This window comes from Falco rusticolus, chromosome 7, assembly GCF_015220075.1.
Source record: "Falco rusticolus isolate bFalRus1 chromosome 7, bFalRus1.pri, whole genome shotgun sequence".
Taxonomy (NCBI): domain Eukaryota; kingdom Metazoa; phylum Chordata; class Aves; order Falconiformes; family Falconidae; genus Falco; species Falco rusticolus.
Window position 1 is genome coordinate 18,596,899 of NC_051193.1, and position 23,628 is coordinate 18,620,526.

The 23,628-nt window shown below is 38.9% G+C and overlaps 1 protein-coding gene and 1 long non-coding RNA gene across 10 annotated transcripts in view; one reads left to right on the forward strand and one right to left on the reverse strand.

The window, feature by feature from the left end:
• LOC119151703 overlaps positions 1 to 3,214 on the reverse strand; it is a 40,136-nt gene extending 36,922 nt beyond the window's left edge. For 2 of the 5 annotated variants that reach the window (XR_005105513.1, XR_005105510.1), the window contains exon 1: positions 3,106 to 3,214. This is a non-coding gene — a long non-coding RNA (uncharacterized LOC119151703). Of the gene's footprint in view, positions 1 to 2,712; positions 3,036 to 3,105 lie in introns of those variants that run through there. The other 3 variants (XR_005105512.1, XR_005105511.1, XR_005105509.1) reach the window with 2 other exon arrangements.
• CGNL1 (cingulin like 1) overlaps positions 3,197 to 23,628 on the forward strand; it is a 63,879-nt gene continuing 43,447 nt past the window's right edge. For 2 of the 5 annotated variants that reach the window (XM_037395896.1, XM_037395899.1), the window contains exons 1-4: positions 3,198 to 3,309; positions 19,930 to 21,535; positions 22,067 to 22,161; positions 23,104 to 23,197. In XM_037395896.1, coding sequence (XP_037251793.1) covers positions 19,949 to 21,535; positions 22,067 to 22,161; positions 23,104 to 23,197 — 1,776 coding nt within the window. In that variant the 5' untranslated portion in view covers positions 3,198 to 3,309; positions 19,930 to 19,948. Of the gene's footprint in view, positions 3,310 to 17,058; positions 19,177 to 19,929; positions 21,536 to 22,066; positions 22,162 to 23,103; positions 23,198 to 23,628 lie in introns of those variants that run through there. The other 3 variants (XM_037395901.1, XM_037395898.1, XM_037395897.1) reach the window with 3 other exon arrangements.

Genomic DNA, 23,628 nt, shown 5'->3' on the forward strand with positions numbered 1-23,628 from the left:
TTTTGTAAACAAGGACCAAAGCCTTCGTTTAAAGGAGAGGAAAAGAAAGTGGATGAGGGGTGGGAAAGGAAATGGTAGCCTGCACTGAGATGATATTCTGTGTATGACCTAACGCTGCCTTCGGTGCAATTTTAGCATATTGCTGTGTTTGCATACACTCTTTCAAAAAATTCTTACCTCACTGGACCTTGTATTCTTGCAGGATTGCTGCTGGACTACAGCTCTTAGTGAACAAAGTCTTAATGTTTGTAGCATTATTTATACCAAGTACTTCTAAAACTCATGTTCAGAATATGCCAAAAATCTCTAAGAAACTGACAAAATGTTTGACTTAAACTACAGTTTTAATGAAAACTTAAAGGGTTTAAATTAAGCTTTCCTCAAAGGCTTATAGAATGTAGAATAGAACTTGTAGTTAAAATCTAGTCAAAGCTCTCCTCTTCAGTATGGGATGCTCATAGCCAATATAAGAGTTTTAGCAATTGTGCTGGTCTACCTTTTTCCCTCTGTTTATTTTCCGCCCCCTGTAATATGAAAAATACAATAAAATAAAAAGAAAAAAAAAAAGAAAAATGGCTTGGCCTAATTATCATATGAAATATTTTTTCTGAAACTCAGTACAGAACAAGAGAACAGTTTGCTAAGCAGTTTAATGCTAAGCACATCAGATAGCAATTGAGCTGTCTTCTGAGCTGTTACGTGATAGGTAATAATCATGAAAAAAATTAATTATGGACTATATAATAATTCCTAGTAGTCGTCATAGCCTGGTTGTTTTAGCAAGAAATGGATATTTCACAGGTTTTTTTCTGGTTTGCTTCTAAATGAATGGAAATGTATTATTGTATAACGTCATTGATTAACACCTGTTTTAATTAACCTCTAACAATAACCTGAAAATTATAGGTGTATATACCTCTTTAATGAAGCATTTTGGTTTTTATTGATTTCAATTCCTACACACGTTACTAAACTACAATATGAGGCTGAACAAACTGTCAGCGTATTTCTTCACACTTTAATTGTAATAAAATACAGCCCTGTACATGTGTCTGAGTTCAGATGAAAACTTTGCCTCATAGCTCATGTAACCCTGAGGACAAAAAAAAAAAAAAAGAGTTTAATTACTTTGTTTCTTTTCCATGCCTTGTTTCTCAGTTTTACCAGTTAGAGGGGGTGGGCAGTAAACTTCACTTGCTTTCTGAATATTATAGTGCAAGGAGCTAAGCAAACTAATACATCTTTAACTTAAACAGCTCCAAGATTAGTCATGCCCTCTGGTTATATGAAAAAAATATATGAAAAGCAAATGTTAAATGGTAAAATATGTAAAAGATCGAGACAGCAACTCAACTTTGGCTGCTCTGTCTCATGAGCATTTTCCTGACAAGTCAACTAAATGCCAAGGGCAGAAAAATCCATACATCTCTGACTTAGCTTTCAACAACCATTTTGAGGGAGAATTAATTTAGTATGTTATGCAGAGGTGCGTTTTTCCACAACAGAAGACTTATAGCCCCTGCCACACCTAATACTTCCATACTCTCAGCAAAAGAAAACATTGTCAGATGTCTGCAAACACCTCAGTAGCTGCCTCTGTAGAACTGTTTATAGTTTGTTCAATTCCCAGTTTACAGTTCTTTCTACTTATTAACCAGCAGTATACTGTTTTATCACAAGCTATTGCTGTCAGTTGTTCCTTTTCTGTCTCCCGGTTTTGCTTTTGACTGTTTCTTGCAGCTGTAAATAGATCCTTATGGAACACTGATTTGGAATACTACTGAAATACGTGTGTTTTTAAAATTCTGAGTGCACCTCATTTTCCCATGTATCACAGATTCATGTGAACTTTAACTTCTTTTTCCCAGCATAGAACCTAAAACTAGGTACAGCGCCCCAGAAGTGTCAATATTGATGCTGTATTGGGACCAGTTACTTTTCTGATTGAACCTCTTCTGTTTATACACCCTAATTAAGACAGGGACATTCTCTACAGAAAATCCATACAATTATATACTATACAATCCCATACACTAGTGTTTGCTAACTTGGCTTGTTTTGTCAGATGTGTAAGTAGCAGAGCAGCTCTGACAGAAATTTGAGCAGTGAGCTCCAGCACAGCTGGATGTGAAAAGAGGATGTGTGCCTATACATATTCCTGTAGAATGACCCTAAGTGGCTTTCATGCATATATACTGGGTGGGGTTTTTTCCCTCATGTTCACTGAATTTCTCGGTTCTAGACATGGACCTACAATATTTTGTTGTGCTCTTTCTCTCCTCTAACCTTTCTTCTTGACAGTGCTGTGTGATTTAAGGGGTTCAAATCTTGAGAAAAAAATTCTGAGGGCAGAAGAAGTTATCTGAGGCCCAACTCTTGTGAGATGCTTATAGGCACTGTATTCTTTTGTGTGACACTTGTAAACCACAAACCCTTAGCACCTAGATTTCCCTTGCACACGGGCCTGGGGAGAGAGGCACGCTGGCAGCACTTCAGCTCTCACTGTAGATGTAGAATATTCTGGAAACCTGCGGACACCTTGTGATATTTCCAGTTTAGCTGAAGACATTGTGGAAATCACCCCAAACGCTTCAGGCCGCCTGGGCGCGCCCAGGGGCGCTGCCGCCGATGCCCCCCGGGCAGTACGGGCACGCTGCCCCGGTGGCTCCAGCCTGCGTGCTGCGGACCAGCGCCTCACTCCTTCCCCCTTACCTCCGCCACGCGTTCCGAGCAGCCCGGCCCTGCCCGCCCGAGCGCTGCCTCAGCTCGTCCCGCCGCCGGGAGCCGCGCCAGCCGCCCCCGCACGCTGGGAAGCCAGCGCCAAGCCGAGCGCCCAGCGGCCTCCCGCTGACAGGACCCGGGCTCGGGGCCGGGCTGCCTCACGGCATTGTTCTGGCCGCCCCCGGTCGTCCCGGCACCGCTCGCCACAGCCCGCAGCGGAGGAGCGGGGTGCTTTTCCCCTCTGCGTGCGGTTTATGGGTGTCTGTCACGGGGGGGGGGGGGAACCAGCCTGAGGAGGCGCCGCGCGCCCCCTCAAAGAGCCCAACCGGCGCGGGCGGACGGGCGGGAAAACGCCGCGCGCGCGCGAGGAAGCCCCTCGCTCACCTGAGGGAGCGCCCCCCGCCTGGCTCCTCCCCGGCAGGGCCCGGGCGCGGCCCCGGTCCCGGCGGCTGTGGCACCCCCTCCCCCGCTGGAGGGGGCGGGCAGTCCGCGCTCGGCTCCGGCGGCGAGCGCGGCTGGCGGGGCGGCGGCGAGAGCGGCACGAAGTTGACGGGGATCCCCCTCTGAGGGCGAGGCGGCTTGGGACGGGTGAGGAGAGCGGCGGCGGCCGGTTGTGCCGGGAGGTCTGGGAGCTGAGGTGGGGGCGGGCGCTCGTCGCCCGCTTCTTCCCGCCGAGATGGCCGGGGCCGGCCGGACAGGGCTGGGTCGCGACGTGACCGGAGCGCGGTGGGCACAGGGGACGTCGCCGTGTGGCGCCTCAGGGGCTGCCGCCCGCGGCGGGGCGCCGTGGCTGGGGGGGTGGCTCCCCTCGCTGAGGCGCCCTGGGTCGCTGGCTTCACTCCTCCATCTCGCCCCGTTAAACACGCGCCTTTCCAAAGACCAAGGACGTGGGGTTCTGCCAGGCGTGAGGGGAGAACAACGCGGCTCTCCCTGCCCGACCAGCTAGCTGGGAACGCGCGGAGTCTGGCGGAGCGCCGGCCGTGCCGGGACAGGCCTTCCCCCGCAGCGCTCCTCGGGGCTGCGCTGGCGAGCGGCGGCTGTGCCGCCCCCGGGGCGGGCGTGCTGAACGGCGGAGCGGGGAGGGAGTTGCCCGGAAAAGAGTCTCCGGTGAGACTTCAGGATTTCTTAGTCTTTTCTGGGGGCTCTTTTCCCCTGGTGCGTGTACCGGCCGCCCCGGAGCCGCGGTTGCGGTGCCTCAGCCCGGGGTGCTGCTGCCGGCCTTCGGTTTCAGGTGAACTCGCACCGTCCGGGGCGGAGGGGCCCCCCCGCGGGCCGGGAGCCCCCCGCGGGTCGCCGAGACCGCGGTGTGTCGGGGGCGCCGCCGCCTGCCCGCACGCATTCCTCCAGGGATTCCTGGCATTCCTGAGCTGAGGGCGCTCAGACTTCATCTCCCTTTTATTCCACGAATTAGCGTACTTTTGCGAAAGGGTGTGTCCACATTGTGTGTGTTCTTCTTCATGGGAAAATAATGGCAGTTCAGCCATTTATTCTTCTTCCCAATTAACTTGGCATCTGATATAATTTATATCCCTCCCATATGATGACAACTTTATGGGGAGATCAGTGCTGTGATAAAACTTTTGTGGTGAGTTTGGATTAGCATCTGCAGTTGACATAAGAATAGTTGTTATGGCTTTTATCTTTCTCCTGTTTTTCTCTTTAAGCATGTAAGTGGTTTTAAAATATCACTGCAGCTCAGTTTGAAAAATTGTCGAAGTAGAAATAGCGGAAACCCATCCTTGAAAGTTGCTTTATTTATCTGAGCATGTACACTGTGTTTAACTTGTGCGCAGTCATATAAAATGCTTCGTGTAGATGAATCAGAAACCCCTTAGGATGTAATGATTTGTGATATACCCATATTAATTTGATAGATTCAGTGTCTGATGCTTATTCTGACAACTGTCTGTCACATGTCTCATAGTTAAGGCTGTTTTTATAGAGATGGTTTTATCAGAACTTTGAAACGTTTATAAAAACATAATTAAAATGGCAAAACCAAACCACTGATTACTTCTTAAAAGTGCTTTGTAAGAACTTGTTTGACTAGCAGTTATATTTTCTAGAAATGCCATGGTTATTGAATTGTCTCATTTTTTTTCCTCATGTTAGGCTGAGAATAAACGTGCTTGTGCTCACAGTGTGTACCAAGCCAGATGTGGTTACTGCTGACTAATGTAAAAGTATACCGAGTTGCTATAAGCTTTTTTTTTTTTTTTTTTTTTTTTTAAATAGAGTGTTAGTTTGAACTCAGGTCTCTGCTTTTGGGAAAAGATTATAAATGGAAATGAAAACTTTTCATACAGTATTGGAATGTACCATTAGTAGTGTAGTAAGCAGCATGTTTTACAAAGGAGTTGAAGTTTGTTGTATTAGGAAAGGCAGTTATACTGCTTTTTATTGTATGGTATTCTTCTTGAGACATAGCTATACTTCGTAAAACAGAAAACTCCAAATTAGGAAGCAATACTTCTAACTTTTATTAAAAATTTTCTTAGAATATCATTCACATAAGAGAAGATTTTTATTATATTTTTTCAGTTTAATGTTCAGATATAGTTTAAAAAAAATGATATGAGATGATTAAAATGCAGTGCTTCAAATGATGTGTCTTATAAAGGGACTGATATTTTTACATTTTACAGTTTAGAGGTATTTTTGAAATGTATTAATCGTTGGAGAAGAATTCCTAGTTGGTTTACATACACCTTGAATTGCAACTGACATTAACTGTTTCTAAATCCCACTTCAGTGCAAACACACACTAGAAAGGATTATTTTAGCAAATATCAGTAATGTTATGACAGTAATGAAAAAGGTGGGTTTACCTCTTTGATTACATATTCCAAAGAGCCTGTCTTCTCCACGGGTGTATCACACAACTGTTTTTATTCTCAGTATCTGACTTAGTTGTGTTTTGCTTTTGAATTTATTAAATGGGATGACTGCTTAGGCTGTCTGAATTACCTCTAAGCAAACCAGCTTATTTTAATTTCTGTTAATTGCATTACTAGATCTTACTGTCACTAGTGAAATTCTGAGAATGCACTTAGGTTCCCCTGACAGGGTATATATGGGGGACGTGGAATTTAATTCACTGCAAAAATGGTCTGTGGTATATCATGTGTAAGGAACTTTACCTCAGTAAAAGCATGACAAAGCTGAAAAAAAAGAATTTGTGACAGTTCCTTCTTCTAGTTTACCGTATGTAATAGGAAGTTGATCTTTCTGGGAGTATTGGTGAAACTGGTTTGTCTGGGCTCTGCAATGTCACCTGAAATGTGTAGTTGAAATGGCATGACCTCAAACTTGAATTTTTAAACCTCTTGTCATGGAGCAACGCAAGATTCAGCCTGGACCATAGTGGGCAGGTTACTATTTAAAAATAGCTACTTAAGTATTTTGAAGCCAAATAATTCTGCTGATGTCAGAAACTAAACAGAAGTAGACCTGCAAGTTTCATTCTGCAGCTGCTGTTTGACCATTTCTGCTTTTTGAAGTCACAGTCATAGTGATGACGATGTCATTGTTATCTGGCCTTTTTACTATGTTGATAACCTGAAAACCTGTGTATTAGTGTCAAGCGCATGAGCCTGATTATGCAAAACAATGTTCAGCCTATGGCAGTGCCTGCTTGTGTTAATAGAGGGGATCTAGCAAGAATCCAGTCAAAATCACTGATGCTAATAGATTTCTGAGAAATGGCAATGAACACTAAAATAATGGGCCATTTTTCCCACTTACTTCACCCTCTGTGCAACTCTGAATGGCAGTAGAAACGATGGATCTACCTGCTGTCCATGTATTCAGATACAGCAGGCTTAAGGAGTTTTTCTTTTCTCTGTCTGCCTCATTTCTTCCTTTTTAGGGATAGGAGGAGGTTGTCTTCAACCTGATCAGTTCAGTGCTATGATTCAGAGCTGGGCTTTACAAAGAATACATCCTTACAATATAGGGATGAGTCTTGAATGTGTCTTCACTGTCATTCAGTGTTGTGTCTTGAATGGCCAGGATGAGGCAAAGATGTTTGAATTCCTCCTGTTTTGTTGCTAGGTCTCAACAAACTGCATACTGAGGAAGACTACTGACGATGCATCCTCAGCTTAGGTTTGGTGGTTTACAGGGTTTTTTAATAAGTCTTGAATGCTGTATTGGTAGGGTGTGCAAAAACTGAAGGAAAAATATTGATCTTGTTGTTTCTGTTCTTACTTGGCAAAAGAATGGAAGATCCTCCCACTGAGAATGCTGCCATCACCAGGTTATTGTGAGAGCTAAGGTGCTTCACGTGTTCATGGAGTGTTTATTCCAGGCATGTTTATCTGGAAATGTTAATACATTTCAGAAACTGCTTTGGCTTTGACTCTCTGAGTGGAGTTAAATCTGAATGGTGGTAATTTTCAGTATAGCCAAGCATGAAAATTTAGTGTTTAAATCTGAGAAATTAACGTGTTAGGAATGCATGTGGTACAGATTTAGTGGAATGGTAGTCATGGAATCACCACTGTTTGGGATTAGAGCTCAGTGTATTTGCTGTGACCTTGTACCATCTCTGCCAACAGAGCTGGCAGCCTCCTTGAAGGAGTTTATCCAAATGTAGGCTTATAGCCTTCTGTTTTGTGTGAAATAGAGTGGATGACAAAATCTATAGCCAAACATTTTAAGTACATAGTATAGTTTTTCCATAAATGCCTCTACATTTTTAGCCAAATTAATTGTTTTAAATTAAATTGATCCATCTTTTGTATTTCTGTGATGCATTAACCAGATTGACAATATGAAATTTAAAATGAATATTCTAGAATAAACTTTTCACATTCTACTTGTTTTGGGTAGAGAGAGAACAATAAGGAATTAAGGTGATTGCAGAGAATGTCTCAGAAAGCACTTTGACTTAAAAAAAAAAATCAAGGAGATTGGTAAGACTGGAAGATGCCTCAATTATTAACACAATAGCCCCTTTCTGTGAGGGTCCCTGGGCATTCTAGGGGTCATTACCATTCAGGTAGCTGACTCATCAGTCTGAGTACGACAAGGGTTTGACTCCAGGCATTTGCAGAAGTTCATAATTCTTTAGTTATATGTACATTGCACACACCATTTTAATGTAGCTAAAATGTCGATGTGGAAACTATATAAATACGCCATGAACAGGAGACTTGCTGGCTAGGCTGCCCATGCTTACGCATTCATATAGATATGTGCCTATGTATTTCTGTGTGTGTATATATAATCTTACAAGGCTTCTGCAAGTGTCTGTGGGAGTTTATGTAGCCTTTAGGAGTGTTTCAACCTGATTTTGATTTCTATTGAAAGACATCTCTATGAGCTGATGAAGTTTATTAGAGTGGAAGATTTATGTACATAAAAACACTCTCAAGTGAGTAATGATTTGTGATCTGTTTCAAGATAAGAAGTGGTGGGTAGAGTTTGAGCTTTTATACAGAGGTGGGGGAATGTTTTCAGGGATGTGAATCAAGCTCAGAATATTTTGTTAGGCCTTGTTGCAACTGGTAATGGGTTGGAGTAAGTCTTCATACAGTCATTTGCACACCATTAGCTGTTACATGCAGGGAGCAAATGTTCAGCAGTCACAGCTTTTATTTACAAGAACAATCGGCATGTAATGTTATGTTATAATTTCACAAACACTTCAAGCCTCATAAAGAAGCAGCCCTACCTCTCTTATTTCCCCCCAGTAATTATGCTATGCCAGTGTGAAGCTGAGAAGAGTGGTTGCTTGTGGGAGCTGGTTAAACCTGTCCTCCGTGAACAAGCGGAGTACACACCAGGCAGCTTTGGCTGCACAGGCTTTGTAAGCCCTTCTAAGTGGTGCATCTCCTGGTGGAGCAGACCAGCACACTGTGAAGCTCCTTTCCTCTGTGGAGTTAGTTATCTAGCTTGTCTCTTCTTTACTCAGCTTATGTCTCTCGGACTGAATGTGATGATATCATCTCGTCTCGTGGTGGCTGGGCTCAGGGCCTGCAGTTCTGACTGTGTGTTTAAATTTTAAAATGCATGGTTGAGTTGGTTGAAAGAAACTAGATGGGTGTGAAGCCAAGTGTTTGAAGAATACAAATGTAATTAAGACAAAGTTTAACAATAGAAAAATGGGAGCCATAACCAGCTTGAATACACAGGAGGCTGTGGCCTGATGTTGGCTGTGTACATATGACTCCTAAAGTCTGGTTTACGTGTAGATTTTGTACTTAAGTACTTGCAAACGCCATAGAGATTAACACTTTTCTGTGTGTCTTTATGCAGATGAGACCTGCGTCTTTGCGTGCAGGTGTACTCATAGCTCATCCTTAATTTTATTTAGGAATAAGCTATATTTATATAATCAAGATTATGCTGGTTGCATCTGTTGTGTTGCTGTAACTGTAATTTCTGTAGACAAGGTTATGTCCTTTTTTGGTGGGATTACTGAGAAGAAGGTCCAGTGTTATGTCACATCTAAAGCCAAGAAATAATTTTTGGAGTAGGGGAACCTGTTTAATTATTAATTTATTTTAGATAGTAGTATAAATAATTTTGTGTTCCTGAAGCACTGGCAAAACTGTTTAACAAAGATTGCCCTAACTCTCTTTCCATATTTTTGAGAAGGGACTCTTTATTTCAACAAACTTGAGGTTTTTGCCTGAGCCTCTAAAAATATGAACAGGATACTCGCTTGTATTTAAACAATAGTGATATCATTGGGATGTATTAAGATAATTTCCTTTGGAACAAAATACAAAGTTTCTAACACTGACAATTGGAGGAAAATGTAGTGAAACAATATAGACTCTCTTGTGGAGTGAGTGTAATTGTATCAGATGTTTGGACACAAACCAGCTATTGTATTTGAAATCACAAACTGCTTTTAGAATCTGTAAGTATCCTTTTGTCACTCAGCTGTTGTTTCTGTCAATACTTATCAGATATGAACATTTAGAATTTGATAAACTAGGAGAGAGTATATAAAATAAAATTTCCTCTTAGTGACTTTTATTACTTTTTTTAGTTTTAACCTTCTCCTTTGCAAGTTTGTAATAGAAACGAGGAAAAATTGAACGTGGTCAATACTTAACTCTCTTAAGATAAGTATAATGTTTTGCTGCTTGCTTGCTTTTTGTATTTGAAGTTTATAAATGTGAATTGTACTGCAGTGGTGTCAGGATACTTAAAGTGCAAGTAGATAACCTCAGCAGATTGGATTCTGTGTTAGTGGCAAAAAAGAGCTTGTACAAGTGTACATAAGCCTGTGTGGGAGTGAAACAGTATAGTAGTACAAGTACACTTCTTCAGGTATTTGTGCCTGCATAAAGCTTGTACCAAAGTAACTAGTAATAAACAAATGTAACCCATCTTCCTCCAGTGACTTAACTAGTATCGCAGTATACAGGACCTGGGACTAGTCAAGACAGGTGATGTGAATTAGTCTGTTGGAACTGTATTTCAGATACAGGTTGATTTCCTTTTTAGTATACTTTCAATATGTTTTTTGTCTCTGTTTCCCTTTTGTTTATGATTTGGGAGAATCTGGAAAATAATTACTTCAATAAAGAAAAAGAGGCTTTTTAATAACAATGTAAAACATATTGTAGTGTCAATCATTTAGAATATTGGAGAAGTTTGGGGTTTTCTTAATATTTTTATCATTAAAAAAACTTCAGTTTCCACTCAGTAAGCAAGATTAGTAGGTCATGCCATGTTTCCTCTGGGGATAAATCTTGTGAAATTATGACTATGTTAATTGATACACAGCAGGTTAAGAAAATTAAATATATGTCCTTGTCTTCAATCAAACTTTGACAATTTATGAGACCTGAGTATCTGCCAGAATGTCTTGTTGTTGCCTTACAGCTATTGAAGCAGATTTTCCTTTTGAAAAAAACTCCAAAAATAAAGCAACAAAACCTGCTAGTTGTCACACAACTCAAGCATTTGGCTGATCTGTCACATACTTTCATAGGATGAACAAGACGTATTACATTTAAGACACTGAGACATCCTCACACACAACATTTTTCAGTCAGAGGGAGTATGAACCAAGCTGTAAGCAAGCAAATGGTATTTTTTTTCTCTAACTGCTGTTGTTAGTTCTTTCTACCGACAGCCTTTATTAAATGCAGTTCTCTTCCTGTTGTTGAAAGGGTGGCTATTAATATTGTTTTATCAGCTGAGCATCTTAATAAGGTAGTTTAATATTTGGTGGACAGAACTGAAACTGAAATCCTCATCTCTAAAGCAGCAAATTCAAGACTCATCCACTTCGCTATACTGCGTTGCAGGAGAAATTAATAAAATCATGTGTGTAGTCCATGCGAACCTAAGCATGGCTGTTTGTTTCCACTAACAGCTATGGAAGAAAAGTGGTATTTGGAATTTTCATCTACAGGAAATTCTAGCATGCCATCCCTACGCTGCCATCTAAAATCTGAACAGAGAACGATATTTTTCGCAGAATAGAAATGAAAGTAATTGATTCAGAAACATTGAAGTACTCACTACAAAAATGTATTACAGTGATGGTGTGCTTCCTTCTGCCCCCAGACTTCTTTATGCGTTCCTGGCTGGACTTCCTTTTCCATTATGCACCCAAAGCCATATGACTATCATATTTAATCACAGCTTTGTCAAAGGAAAAAACCCAAACAAAAGCATGTTGCATTTATGGAAGGTGCAGACCTACATGGCTTGCTCATGTGGAGGCTGGAATTACTGCTTTCAACAGGAGGCTTAAGTGACCCACTTGCCATGTGGGTGTGGGGTCCTCCAGCATTTACTTCTCTATATGGGCACCATGCACACCTTGGATTGGCAATAGGTATGAATTTTATTGCAGGTAACAATGCAATGTGTGGTATGCCGTGCTGGGACCATAGTGGAATGCAGCAGGTCAAACCTTTGTCCTTCTCTCTTAGCACTGCACCAGTAAGTAATATAGGTGCATGCAGGGACTGTATCTAAGGTAGTGGAAGGGATCTAGTACTAGGTTTAGAAATAGCTTGTGCAGTTCATTATATGTAATGGTTTTGGAAGAACATAAATTGCTAGCTTACTTTTTTATGAAATATGTAAGATTAATTCTGTTATAATAGTAGGACAGCCCTATCTTGGAGGCTGAAGAGATACTTTGATTTGGTCTTTTGTTTGTGTGATACCAAGCATAAGTCTTTGTGGTGTGGCACTGGTATATGGCGTTCTGAATAATCATGCTATATAGCTTAGGTTCCCAGCAACTCATGGGTTTTTTCAAGCACAGAATTTTTCACAGTCGCTTTCATTCCAACAAGTACGAAGAAGAGGTGGGACATGAAGCTTTCAGACTGCTTTTAAAGGGAATGAGTATTTTAAAATTCAGTGGTCTGTTTTCCAGTTCTTCTTTTATAGACATTTTAGGTAGGTCTTTGATGACATCAGAAAAGCTGACCAATAATAAAATAAATCTCTCAGAGTAATTTCTTTTCCCCACTACTGCTTGCAGAGACCCTGCATATACCTGCATATAGTTAGGACATGATACATTTAGAAAATCTGTGTAGGCCTGTTGAAAGTTTTGTGTTTTGAGGGCTAGGCAGGGAGTGGCAGTTTAGACAGTACAGGGACAAGAAGAAACTGCTGTGGAAGTTTTACTGTGTTCTATAACTATCATAATTTTCTTTCTAGTAATTGTAAGGAGTGACTGACAGGTATGATACAAATATAATTTTATATAGACAAAAACCATGCTGGAAGTAGGGCAAAAAGTCTTAAATGGAGGTAGGGAATCTACTGGAAGGATAGCGGACTTGTTTCAGATCTTTCTGCTGTTGGATGTTGTCAATTTGCTCTTAAGTGATTTTCACTGTTCCTCTTTTACAGTTCCATTATCTGGAACTTTAAAATTTCACTTTTCTCCCTTCTGTTCTCCTGTAAGCAGTAGATCAAGTAAACTCAACTATCCCAGAGCTATCTTCCATATAGACTAAAAGGGACAGCGACCCAGGCCCATTTTTCCTTTTGCAGAAGCCTCGGATTGTAGGTAGGATTGGCAGTGATAAAGTTTCCCCTCATGTTTGTGAGATTGTGTTCCACCAAGTGTGAAAACTTCACAGTTTTGTTCTTTCCATGAATTATCCTGTCTGCTTCCTTTTCTTTTCCTTCCTCTTCTCTCCTAAAGTTATTTCCTGTCTTTTTTCCATAGCACTGTCATTTGTTATTGACCTAATACCCACTTTGTCTTCATGTGATATTGCTGGTATTTTCTGAATAGTCAGCTGCATAGAGAATCCATTATTTAGCTTGGAGAGCAAGGTCAATATTATGTAAAGCTGGAGGAAAAATTTTATAGTTCCTTCCTGGAATTTTGCTGTGCATGTGTAAAAATCTGGAGTAAACATCCATAATCTGTTACATCCCTCTTTTCAAAAAAGGCACTGATTAAATAATATAGGCAGTGCCTTTTTGTTTTTGGTAAGAAAATTTGGAAATCCATGGAACCAAATGTAATTCGATAATTTAGCTTTTAATAGCTTTACATTTTCAGAATTCTGAAAGTTCACTCCTCCAAAGAGAAGACAGTGTGGTATGCCCTAATCTTCCTTTAATGAAAAATCTTCAGCTGATTCAGTCTTAGGAGTTCCAGGATTATGATATTGGATACAAGGGAGTTCCTGTTTTTATATCATCAAGGGAGCCAGGAAGTGGTCTTAGTGCCATAGGAAAAGTGGAAATGTCAGATCTGTTTTATTTTTCCATATTCCTTCACTAGTTGTATGCAAAAGAAGCATACATGTAATGTGAGGCAATAGCAGTAAAGGATCTGTGGCTCTTCAAGGAGGCCAGGAAACATATCCACTGGTGGGACAGTGTCCCCTCGCTGCATGCCAGACAACATCTCTGCCTGTATTATATACCACATGAGCCCTGCCTGTCTGGCGCAGCTAGCTGGCTCACATGCTGGATGCAGAAAGTGTGAGGTACTTTATGGCAGATGTATTACAGGCATGCTTTGAAGGAGGATGTATGGGCAGGATAAAGGGCAAGCTTCATATACAGAGCATGGCATTTAACAGGATTGGGAAGGCTTGCCACCCCCACCCCTTTTTTTTTTTTTTTTTTTTTTTTTTTTTTATAGATCTGTCCTGTACATTTGGCTAGAGAACTGAAATGGATGAGTGGACACAATTCCATGCCTTTGTGAAGCTGTAATGTTAGGAAGGCTGCAGAGCTGTTGAAGGGAACAGCCATGTCTGGCACAGGAGTATGTTTCTCAAAAGCACGCTTTTCTGCTCGTGTTGGCAGGGAGAGAAACTGGGGTTCCAAATTACAGGGGTTTTCTTTTTTTTGGTAGGCTGGTCTCACATAGCTCATGATACCTAGCTTTAAAATAGCTGTGAAAGGAAATGTTTTGGAGGCATTTTAAAAAAAAAACATGCTTTTGACCTGTTAAACCTTAAGTATTCCTCTCTTGTGGTTCTTTGTAAAGTATCATATCACCACCAAAGAACAAACTGCTACAGAAGAACATGCAGAGTATTGGATTTTCAGACATGGGAACCTCTGCTGACAAGTTCTCTTTATAAACAAAAATGTCATAGTTTCGATTTTTGGCAAAAATAAGTTGTTCAGAAAAATGAAACCACTTCTGAGTAATGATAAAACATGGGACTTTCATACCCACTGGAGGCCACTATTTAAAATGAGTATTTAAACACCTTTATGAAAGCTTATTTTAAAAAGAAATCCCCAAACTGAAAGGCCTGAACTGCTTTGCGTGCCAGTTTTGTTTATTCACAGAAGTTTTTAAAGTTTTCTGTCCCTGAAAATGTAGTTAAAACACAAATTCAGTTTGGAATTTTGTGATTGCTTTGAGCAGTCCAAGGCCACGTTGCTGCCAAAATAGGTGATCCCATCATTCCCTGGTGCCTTACTTGCTGATCTGATAGAAAATGGTGCTTTTTTTTTTTTTTTTTTTTTTTTTTTTGTCTCCCCTTGGATCAGTAAAGCTGAGTGGTGGCTGCATGGTTGCTGGCTCACAAAAGGAGAAGGGAGGATTGTATGAGCTGAGATAAGGGTGTGCTGGGACTTCTGTTTTTGGGGATAGTGTTATTGCTGAAATTTTCTAAGTCAGTAACATACAACATTGAAGTGAAGTAATTGTCTTGCACACCAACATATTGGAACTTTTTGAAGAGCTTGACCCTGTAGCCTGATGAAACTGGATGTAACCACACACGGTTTTCATGGGGTTTCAGTATGAGGAAGGGCCTATGTAGATACAAAGGCTTAGGCCTGTAGGCTCAGGCTGAGTCCATGGTGAAGTCATTAAGTCAGTTTCTTTCAGCTCTTGACAGTTTTCAAGGAGATACGTGACTGAAAGTTACTGTTTTGCTGAAATTTCTAATAAAATAACTTCTCCGGAGTATACAGTGAATACCCTCCAGTGCTATCTGTAAAACTTAATGTGTTACCTAGTGAAATTAATTTGCTTTGTTTATGCCTGATTGTGTTTCTCGGGTCTTTAATTCTGTGTTCTTTTGGACTTGCTCTACATGACTGGATTTACTTAACTGGTTGACCAGCAAATGCAGCTGTTTAAATTTATGGTGTCACTGTAGAAAATCAGGCTATTTCTTTTCTGGACTGTTTGCAAGTTTTCAGGTGAAAATTTGCTGCCCATTAAAATTTAGCTTGGTATGAACAGCAGTGACTTTACCAATCAGAATATGTCAATATACTTTCATTGTTCTGAACTGCTGCTGAACTTTTAATCTCTGAAAGATGTTGATGATTATATGTCCTTGACTATGTCATCTGTGGTTTTAGCAAGTAGAATGCTTTCCAGAGAAAACAATTTATTGAAGTAGTCATTTCTTATGTCCTGATCAATTTGTATATGCTGTTGTGATAGTATTTGCCTCACAAATAGGAGATAACTGATTATATAAAATAATGGGATGAGTCTTCTACCTCATTAAGAATTTATGCAGAATCATTGCTTCTGTTTTCTGAAAAGTGTATTTTTAAACTCCTCTGAGACAGCAAATAAAAGTACTAGCAAGACTACATAAATGTAAAATTAAAAGTATTAGTTTGGCATGAAAACTGGAATTTCTCTCTCCCCCTATTTAAAAAAAGAGCTTGTAACTAACTACAAGGAAACAACAAGCCAGCCCCACAAACAGGGAAATTGTCTTCCTAACTACTGTTAAAATATCTAACCTCTTTTCATAAGCTTAAGAGTAAACAAACTGTTCTGTCATAACATTTGAGGGCTTCAGCAGACTTAAAGAAGATTAAAACTGGACAGTTGTAGCTGTCAGTGTCCCTAGCTGTCAGCTCCTCCACCATATCAGATGTCAGAATTTCAGTTGTTAATAGTATGGAACACAAGGCTGATTGCATTTACCTGAGCAGTATGCCAGTCTGCAAATTTTTGTGGCTGAGGTGTATACTCAGCCATTGGAGTTTTCAGATGTTCTCATTTTTGACATGGTGACATCCATGAGAGGAGTGGGGCAGACAGATGGGAGGGGAACAGCTTCAGTCCTCTTATCTTAATCTTTTGCTGTAAGCCTGCCAAAGCCTGAGATGCCAACTGTACAATGTTTGTGTAGAAATATGACCATAACTAATTAAACAATTAATGTTATTAGAGGCTTTAGGTTTTCATCAGAAAGACTGTGTGTAAGGAAAACCAGTAATGTGTTTTTTAGGTAAAAAATGTTTACAATATTGCAAAACCATTTTTTTGGTATACTGTAAAATAACTTTTTGATATTATGTAGTTCATGGGGTATATTATCCACTGCTGCTTGACATCCTATAAAATAAAAACCCTAAATAAAGCCTTCAACTCTTTGAATGGTAGGGCCAGCTGTCTTATTATCTTGTAGATGTAGCAGGGATTTATATATATAATTTTTTTCACAGTTCCAGAAAGATAAAATGCTTTATTTAAAAAAATGTTGGTTTAGCACTTTGATTTCTACAAGATTTTATTGTTTTGTATAGTAAAATTAAGTTTTATTAGTGTAATGCACATGAAGAAGACAAATACACTTCTTTATAGTTTTAGAGACAAATCAAATTAAATATATTAATGGTTAATATAAGATAGATTATTAACCTAAATTCTATTTCCACTGTACACTGGGGGTTTTGGTGTTTCGTGGTTGGTTTTGACACCCCTCCACCCCAACCCCTTCTCTAATATTTTTAGCAACTTTGCAACATGTTTGAAAGTTCAGCTTTTGCAGTTGCCTGGAATTAGGCATATTGTAATTTATTGTTTATCTGTTCTCCATGCAGATTAATTTAAGTCCTTTTTTTTAAAGATTTTTTTTAAAAAAATTTTGTTTTATTTTTATTAATGCCTTTTTCTTATGGTTGTTAATTGTTACCGCTATTGGCAAATTCAGAGGAACTTTACTGTTTTTATACGTCTGCTAGTACATACAGCTTTAAAGTGTAGTGTAACCTTTCATAAGTAATTTTTCTAAATTTGTTGGTGGCATTTCTAATCTTGCTAGAGTTGCAAGTGGAGAGCCTTTTAAAAGACATTTATGTATTCATCTACTGCAGATGTATGCTACCAACTGTGTAGAGATCATGATTTTTTTCACTTACACGTTCACATGCAAATACGCCTTGAGTGATTTTAATTTACTTAGAGTAGTATCAGCACACTGTATTCTGCAAACTAGAATTCTTTTTATAGAGTTCTGAATAATTTGTATTTTCTGAAAACATTAATTGAGACACTTCAAACACTTTCTTGCTCTTTAGAAGATACAGAATTTTGTTGCTTTTTTTCATGGGCTGTTTGATGTCTCTTTGTTAGTAATTTTCAGTTACAAAATTGTGTCTTGCTAACACTTTCCCTAGACAATCATGCAGATTTGGTTTAGAAGTCTGAGAAACTTTATTGCATAAATTTTATTTTGCAAAAAGTTGAAGTAATTTAAATTTTTATCTCATTACATACCTGTAATAGTAACTTCTGATCAACATCGTATAATGTAACGGTAATACAAAAATGGAAAGCACAAAAACTTCAAAATGCTTGCTTTTATTTGAAAACAACTTTTGAACTTTAAAAAACAGTTCCATTTTGTTGCCTTGAGCATTTTGAGACATTAATAAATGCAGTTGCACCCACTCAACAGTTTAAAGAATGGAGTGGAGGGCCTGGTTTCTTTCCTACCTCCAGCAGCCATTCATTAGATATACAGTGTATAGTTTGTGTTACAACTCTGTACAGTGCTATCTTTTTTCCTCCTTTGTTGTGTCATCCACCATCAGTGCAGCTCAGAAGCTGATTTCAGTGCCCACTAAGTCAAAGGAGATCTCTTCATTGGCTCTGGGTGTTTAGAATCAGCTTCTGCTATTTTTACTTTGTCATTTTTGTCTCAGCTTATATATTGAAACATTGTAATTAATGTGAGATGTTATGAGTATTCAGCAAAGAAAGTAAAGTAGTATGGAGAAATACACAGAATGGAGGCCCAAGATAATTTAAGTGATTGGTCCTTGCTGTTCCCTTTCACTGTTCTTGCTGCTTCATTTTTCCACTTCGATTAGCTTTCTTTGGCTTATCTTGGTTTTTCCCTTGTTCTGTTTCTGTTCCTGCTCCAGGAGGTCTTAAATGGAGATCAAATCTGTAGTGTCTCTTTACTTCCCTTTACCAAGTTAATTTAACCCCTGAATTCATTTTGATGTATTTAACTAGTTCACCAAATCTTTTAATATCTAAGGAAGTCTTTGACTGTGAGACTGCTTTTTTTCTTCATTAAAATTATTTATTGATACATGTAGCATTGCATTTAGAGAAACTTGCTGCTTTTTTTGGATGAAGTAAACCTCCTGTTGAGGAGGAGCTGTTGGTTTTTAGGGAGAGGAAGAAGTTTTTGAGGGGATCTTTCCTGCTAGAAGGAGTACTTGCATGGAAACTAGCATAATATGAATATCAAGCCAAACTTTTTAATTCACTGTCAGGGAAAAAAATCATAATTCTGCTGTTGATTAGAATTACCTGAGGGATATGGTTCATGCTGAGATACGCAGGAGGGTGAAACTGGTTGTGGAGGTTTGTTTTTCCATGAGACATCCTGTTGTTTGTTTCCTCTTGATGATTATTCACCATTGATTAGTGATCTTGGTTTTGTCAGGCTTCAGTGATTACTCAACTCTCCAGCTCAGTTCAAAAGTTTATTCCCTCCAGGTTTTGCATCAGTCTGACAGCCCTGTGTTTCATTCTTTTGTAGACACAGCTCCTACTGTCACTGCATTGCCTCTGCCACTAGACAGTTGGCTCATAATATGCAACGGACAGTAAAGTAAAACACCCACAAAACCAGCTTTTAGAGAAAGAAAGAATGGCATTTAACATTAGAAGTGCAGGTGGGGTTTATTTTATTGTTTTCTAGAACTGAAAACAGTTTTGGGACATACAGGCTGGAGTTACCATACCTATTGCTTCTGAAAAAGGTAATATATACTAGCCATATTATTCCATTTCTGTTGTTCAGCAAAATATCTGTTTTAAAATAGCAAATGGAGTTTTCTGGAACAAGCCTACAATTGGGGGATTGTCAAATTTATCTGTAGGAAAGTTTATTCTTATGGATGACAACAAGATAATAAATGAAAAAAATTATTATCAGATGTCTTTAGAAACAAATATTGAAAACCAGGTACATAAAAGCGCATCTCAAAGGCATGAGGATATCAACCTTCTTTGCAGTGCTTTAGTGACCCAAAACTCATAACCTAAAACTGCCTGGTTGTGTTTCGCTCTTCTGGGCTTATGTTTAAATGTTAATATGGCTGATACTAACTGCTGGCTATAGAATGAACATTGATTTGTGAAAGGTACAGTCGTCCAGTAAATATAGTGGAGACACCCAAAGCAAAAGCTGTTTGGGTTCAAAAAGCTGTACTAGATTTGCTTATTTGAAGTCATTTGATTCAAAAGCAACTAGCATCAACTCTGTGTAGGTAATCTTGTCCGTTGTTATTTCTTAACATTTACAGTCATAAAATAACATTAAATTGATACAGAATCAGGCAGTCAGACATTTGTCTTTGTATCACTATGCATTTGCTTTGGACTTTGTATTTCTTGTATATTGATTTGTTTGTGTATTACTCTTAGTCTTCATAGTCACACTGAATGGTAATTAATGAAATAATGTAGAGTATTTAAAACAGTGACATTTTTGTGATTTTTCTTCTATTCAGCTCTAATCCTCTGATAATCATGGAGCCGTATTTTTCTGGTTTTAAGCACATGCAGCAGGACTATGAAGTCACTCTTGAACTCACGAGTGAGGAGACTCATAAATCTAGAAATGCACAAAACTCTAGGACAGGGTCTTATGGTGTCAGTATTAGAGTCCAAGGAATTGATGGACATCCTTACATCGTACTAAACAATACAGAAGGATGTTTGTCAGAAAATCCTCCTCCTTCTGGAAAAGAACAGCAAGTAATTTCTCAAACTGTAAGCAAGCCAGCCGCAGACTCCAATACTGCTTTTAAGTTGGAGGACAAAAGCAGTGAACACACAAAATTTCCTGGAACGCAGCACATGCAGCCCTGTGTGCTTAAAAGCCTAAAGATAACCAATATGGATGAAAAGGAAAATGGAATATCAGATTTTAAAGATGGAACAATGAAATCCTCCAATTTGTTGAACTTTCAAAGACATCCTGAACTTTTACAGCCTTATGATCCTGAAAAAAATAACTTGAATTTGGATAATTACCAGTCTTCTGTGTGCAGTGAGTCTAAATCTTTTGCGGATGAAAAAACGGAAGCAAAACCTTGGATTTCCTCATCTAAAGTAGTGTCCCTGCAGAAAACAAATACGTATCTTGCAGAGCCAACCAAAGTGAATTCAAAAAAGATACAGTTAAACAGGTTAGTGGAAGCAGAAGATCAAAATAAGCAGCTGTTGGATTGTCCCAGTGGCACAATCGGCCCCAGTGAAGTGTGTGTTTCAGAATCATTTTCATCTGCAGGAGGATCCCCTTGTGTTAGTCCCACTGTATATCCGGAGACAAGAAAATCTAGACCAGATGTTCTTCCCTTCCGCAGACAAGATTCAGCTGGGCCAGTATTGGATTACTCAAGAAGATCATCGTCCTCATCAGCTACTCCCACTTCCGCAAATTCCTTATACAAATTTTTACTTGATGACCAAGAGTATGCCATCTATGCAGACAATGTTAATCGGCATGAAAACAGGAGATATATCCCATTTTTGCCTGGAACTGGTCGTGATATTGACACTGGTTCACTTCCAGGAGTAGATCAGCTAATTGAAAAGTTTGACAAGAAAGTTGATCCTCACAGAAGAGGTAGGTCAGGAAAAAGGAATAGAATTAATCCAGATGATCGTAAAAGATCAAGAAGCGTTGATAGTGCCTTATCATTAGGGCTTGATGTAGATTCAGATTATTTAGGTGAATGCAGTAAAAGCTTGGGTAAGTCAGCCGAGCACTTGCTGAGACCATCTAAAGTTTGCCTTCACAAGCAGTTATCCAGAGATCAAAAACCACCTTCCAGAGAGATGAAGATTTCTGCTCGTAGTATTGGAAAACTGCAAATGCCTGATAAAGACACTCAGAACAGCAATTTCAATTCTTTGCAATACCATAAACAAAATGGAGCTGATACAGACAGCTTGATGTTTAGGTCGTCTACACTCCCAGGAGAGAATAAGAGAGAGGAAATTAGAACAGTAACTTCTACTTTGTTGTTGCCAAACCGAATCACAGTTCCATCTGATTCAGGAACGAAAAAGATTTCTGTAAAAACATTTTCATCTGTCCCTAATATACAGGTAATTTTTAATTTATTCTTTAAGTTGTGTTTTGCACTCTAGCATACTAAAATGGTCATACTGTTGAATGCATATTTTTATGCTTTTCATTAGAACAAATTCCTATCACGCAACACTTGCAAATGGAATATCAGAATTGTTCTGGAGAAATGTAAATATAAAAAGTTATTCCCATAGTTGCAGGTATAGAAAATATGGTTTCTGAAACAGCTTATTCTTCTGTGGGTCAAGAAAGATGGTGGGGCCAAAGAAGGTTATTGTAAATGATGTTATGATGATTCTTAAGCATAAATGCACAAAAGTAGAATGCTGAAATATATGTAACTCCATGCAAAATTGTTTTCTTTTGGTGTAGAGTATGCTTTTTTTTGCAGCAAACTGAAACTCCTGTAGATCTTTGTGAACTTTAGGTCCACAGTACATAAACATTTTTGTTTATGTATAGAATAGAGTGGAGAATTTCAATTGTACAGGTTGTATTTACAACCCTTGGAGGATTATAACTTTTGACATTTTATCTTGTCTTTTTAGGCAACTCCTGATCTCTTAAAAGGCCAACAAGATCTTGCACAGCAAACTAACGAAGAGACTGCTAAACAGATACTTTACAATTACCTTAAGGAAGGGTTAGTAAACATAATTAACTTTTGGAGAGGAGACTGTATTTTCACAATATTTATGTTCTATTACCTTCAAAATGTAAAATTCTAAAATCAAAGCTATAATTAAATGAAATGCCTGTTTCATAATTCTGCATCTCAGCTATGTCCTTTAAGGCATTATAGAATCTCAAGATACCCAGGCAATCAGGACTTACAGAAGGTATTGTACAGGATTTGTTTAAGTTTGTGAATCGGAATAGGTTTTGTCTTATAAATACTTCTGGAGTAAAACTTCATGTGATATGAAGGTTCATGAAGAATTCAGATCATACCTCATGGGAGCTTAAGCTTGTGGACTTTTTAAACAACAACAACAAAGTGTTTTCTTGTAAGGTTTGACAAAAGCTCTCTTGTTGCTGTGCATTTAATCCTTTGTCCACCTGTAACTCTTTTCCTTGGTATTTTCTGATGATAACTTATTGAAAAATGTGGGAAGGAGAAATGAATTAAAATATACATGATGCATTTAAATTTCTTTGCATTCCTGATGTAGCAGGGTCTGTGAACTGTTAAAGTGTTATTTTATGGTGCAGTAGTCAGGACTTGAAAAACCTAGTACTAATTACTTATAATTTCAGTATGTTTGAATAATATACATGTTGAATACCTGTCTTTCCACAGCTATGGACTTGTAGAAGAGAGTTGCAATTAAAGAGTTCAGTGACTTTTTAAATTATTTTCTAAACATTCAGAATATAGAATATAAATTTTTAGCAGCCTCCATTTAAAGGGTTTCTTTGAAGTGTTTAAGGTAATTTCTGACTAGTTCACATTAGAGTGTTGGGGTTTTTTTTTCCTATGGTGGTGATTTTCAATAGTTTGGACACTCTGAATTTGTTTTAATGTTAACAAAATAGTACCTTTGATCATATATATCATAGCTTACTTGTACTGTCTGTGTCTTAGAAGTGCTGATAATGACGATGCAACAAAGAGGAAGGTCAACTTGGTTTTTGAGAAAATTCAGACCTTAAAGTCGAGAGCTGCTGGGAAGACTCAGGTAAAGATTTTTTTTTTTAAGTTGTTTTGGCTTGTTTTGTAGTAATGCTGCGTTCAAACAGGGCTTTAAAAATTGGAATCCCCTCACTGACTTCAGTTAGACTGTTCTTGTAGTCCCTCAGTAGTATAGCTTAATTTTAGTCATGCAATGAGGTGACTTATGGGAAATCTAATTGTTGATAATTAAAAATTAATGTAAAGCAGTCTGCCATGAGAGCTTCTACATTTTGCTCCTATGTTTTAGAAGGAGAGAGATGCAAACTTAACATGAACATTAAAAGGATGTTGGATTGAAGCTAACATACGTATTTGTAAAAAATGGTGGAGCATCTTCTCACTATAGTGATGTAAACAGATAATTGAAGTGGGGAGAGTATTTTAATGTGTGATTTAGGAAAGCACTAAACTAGAGTGTTGTTTAAAAGCCATATT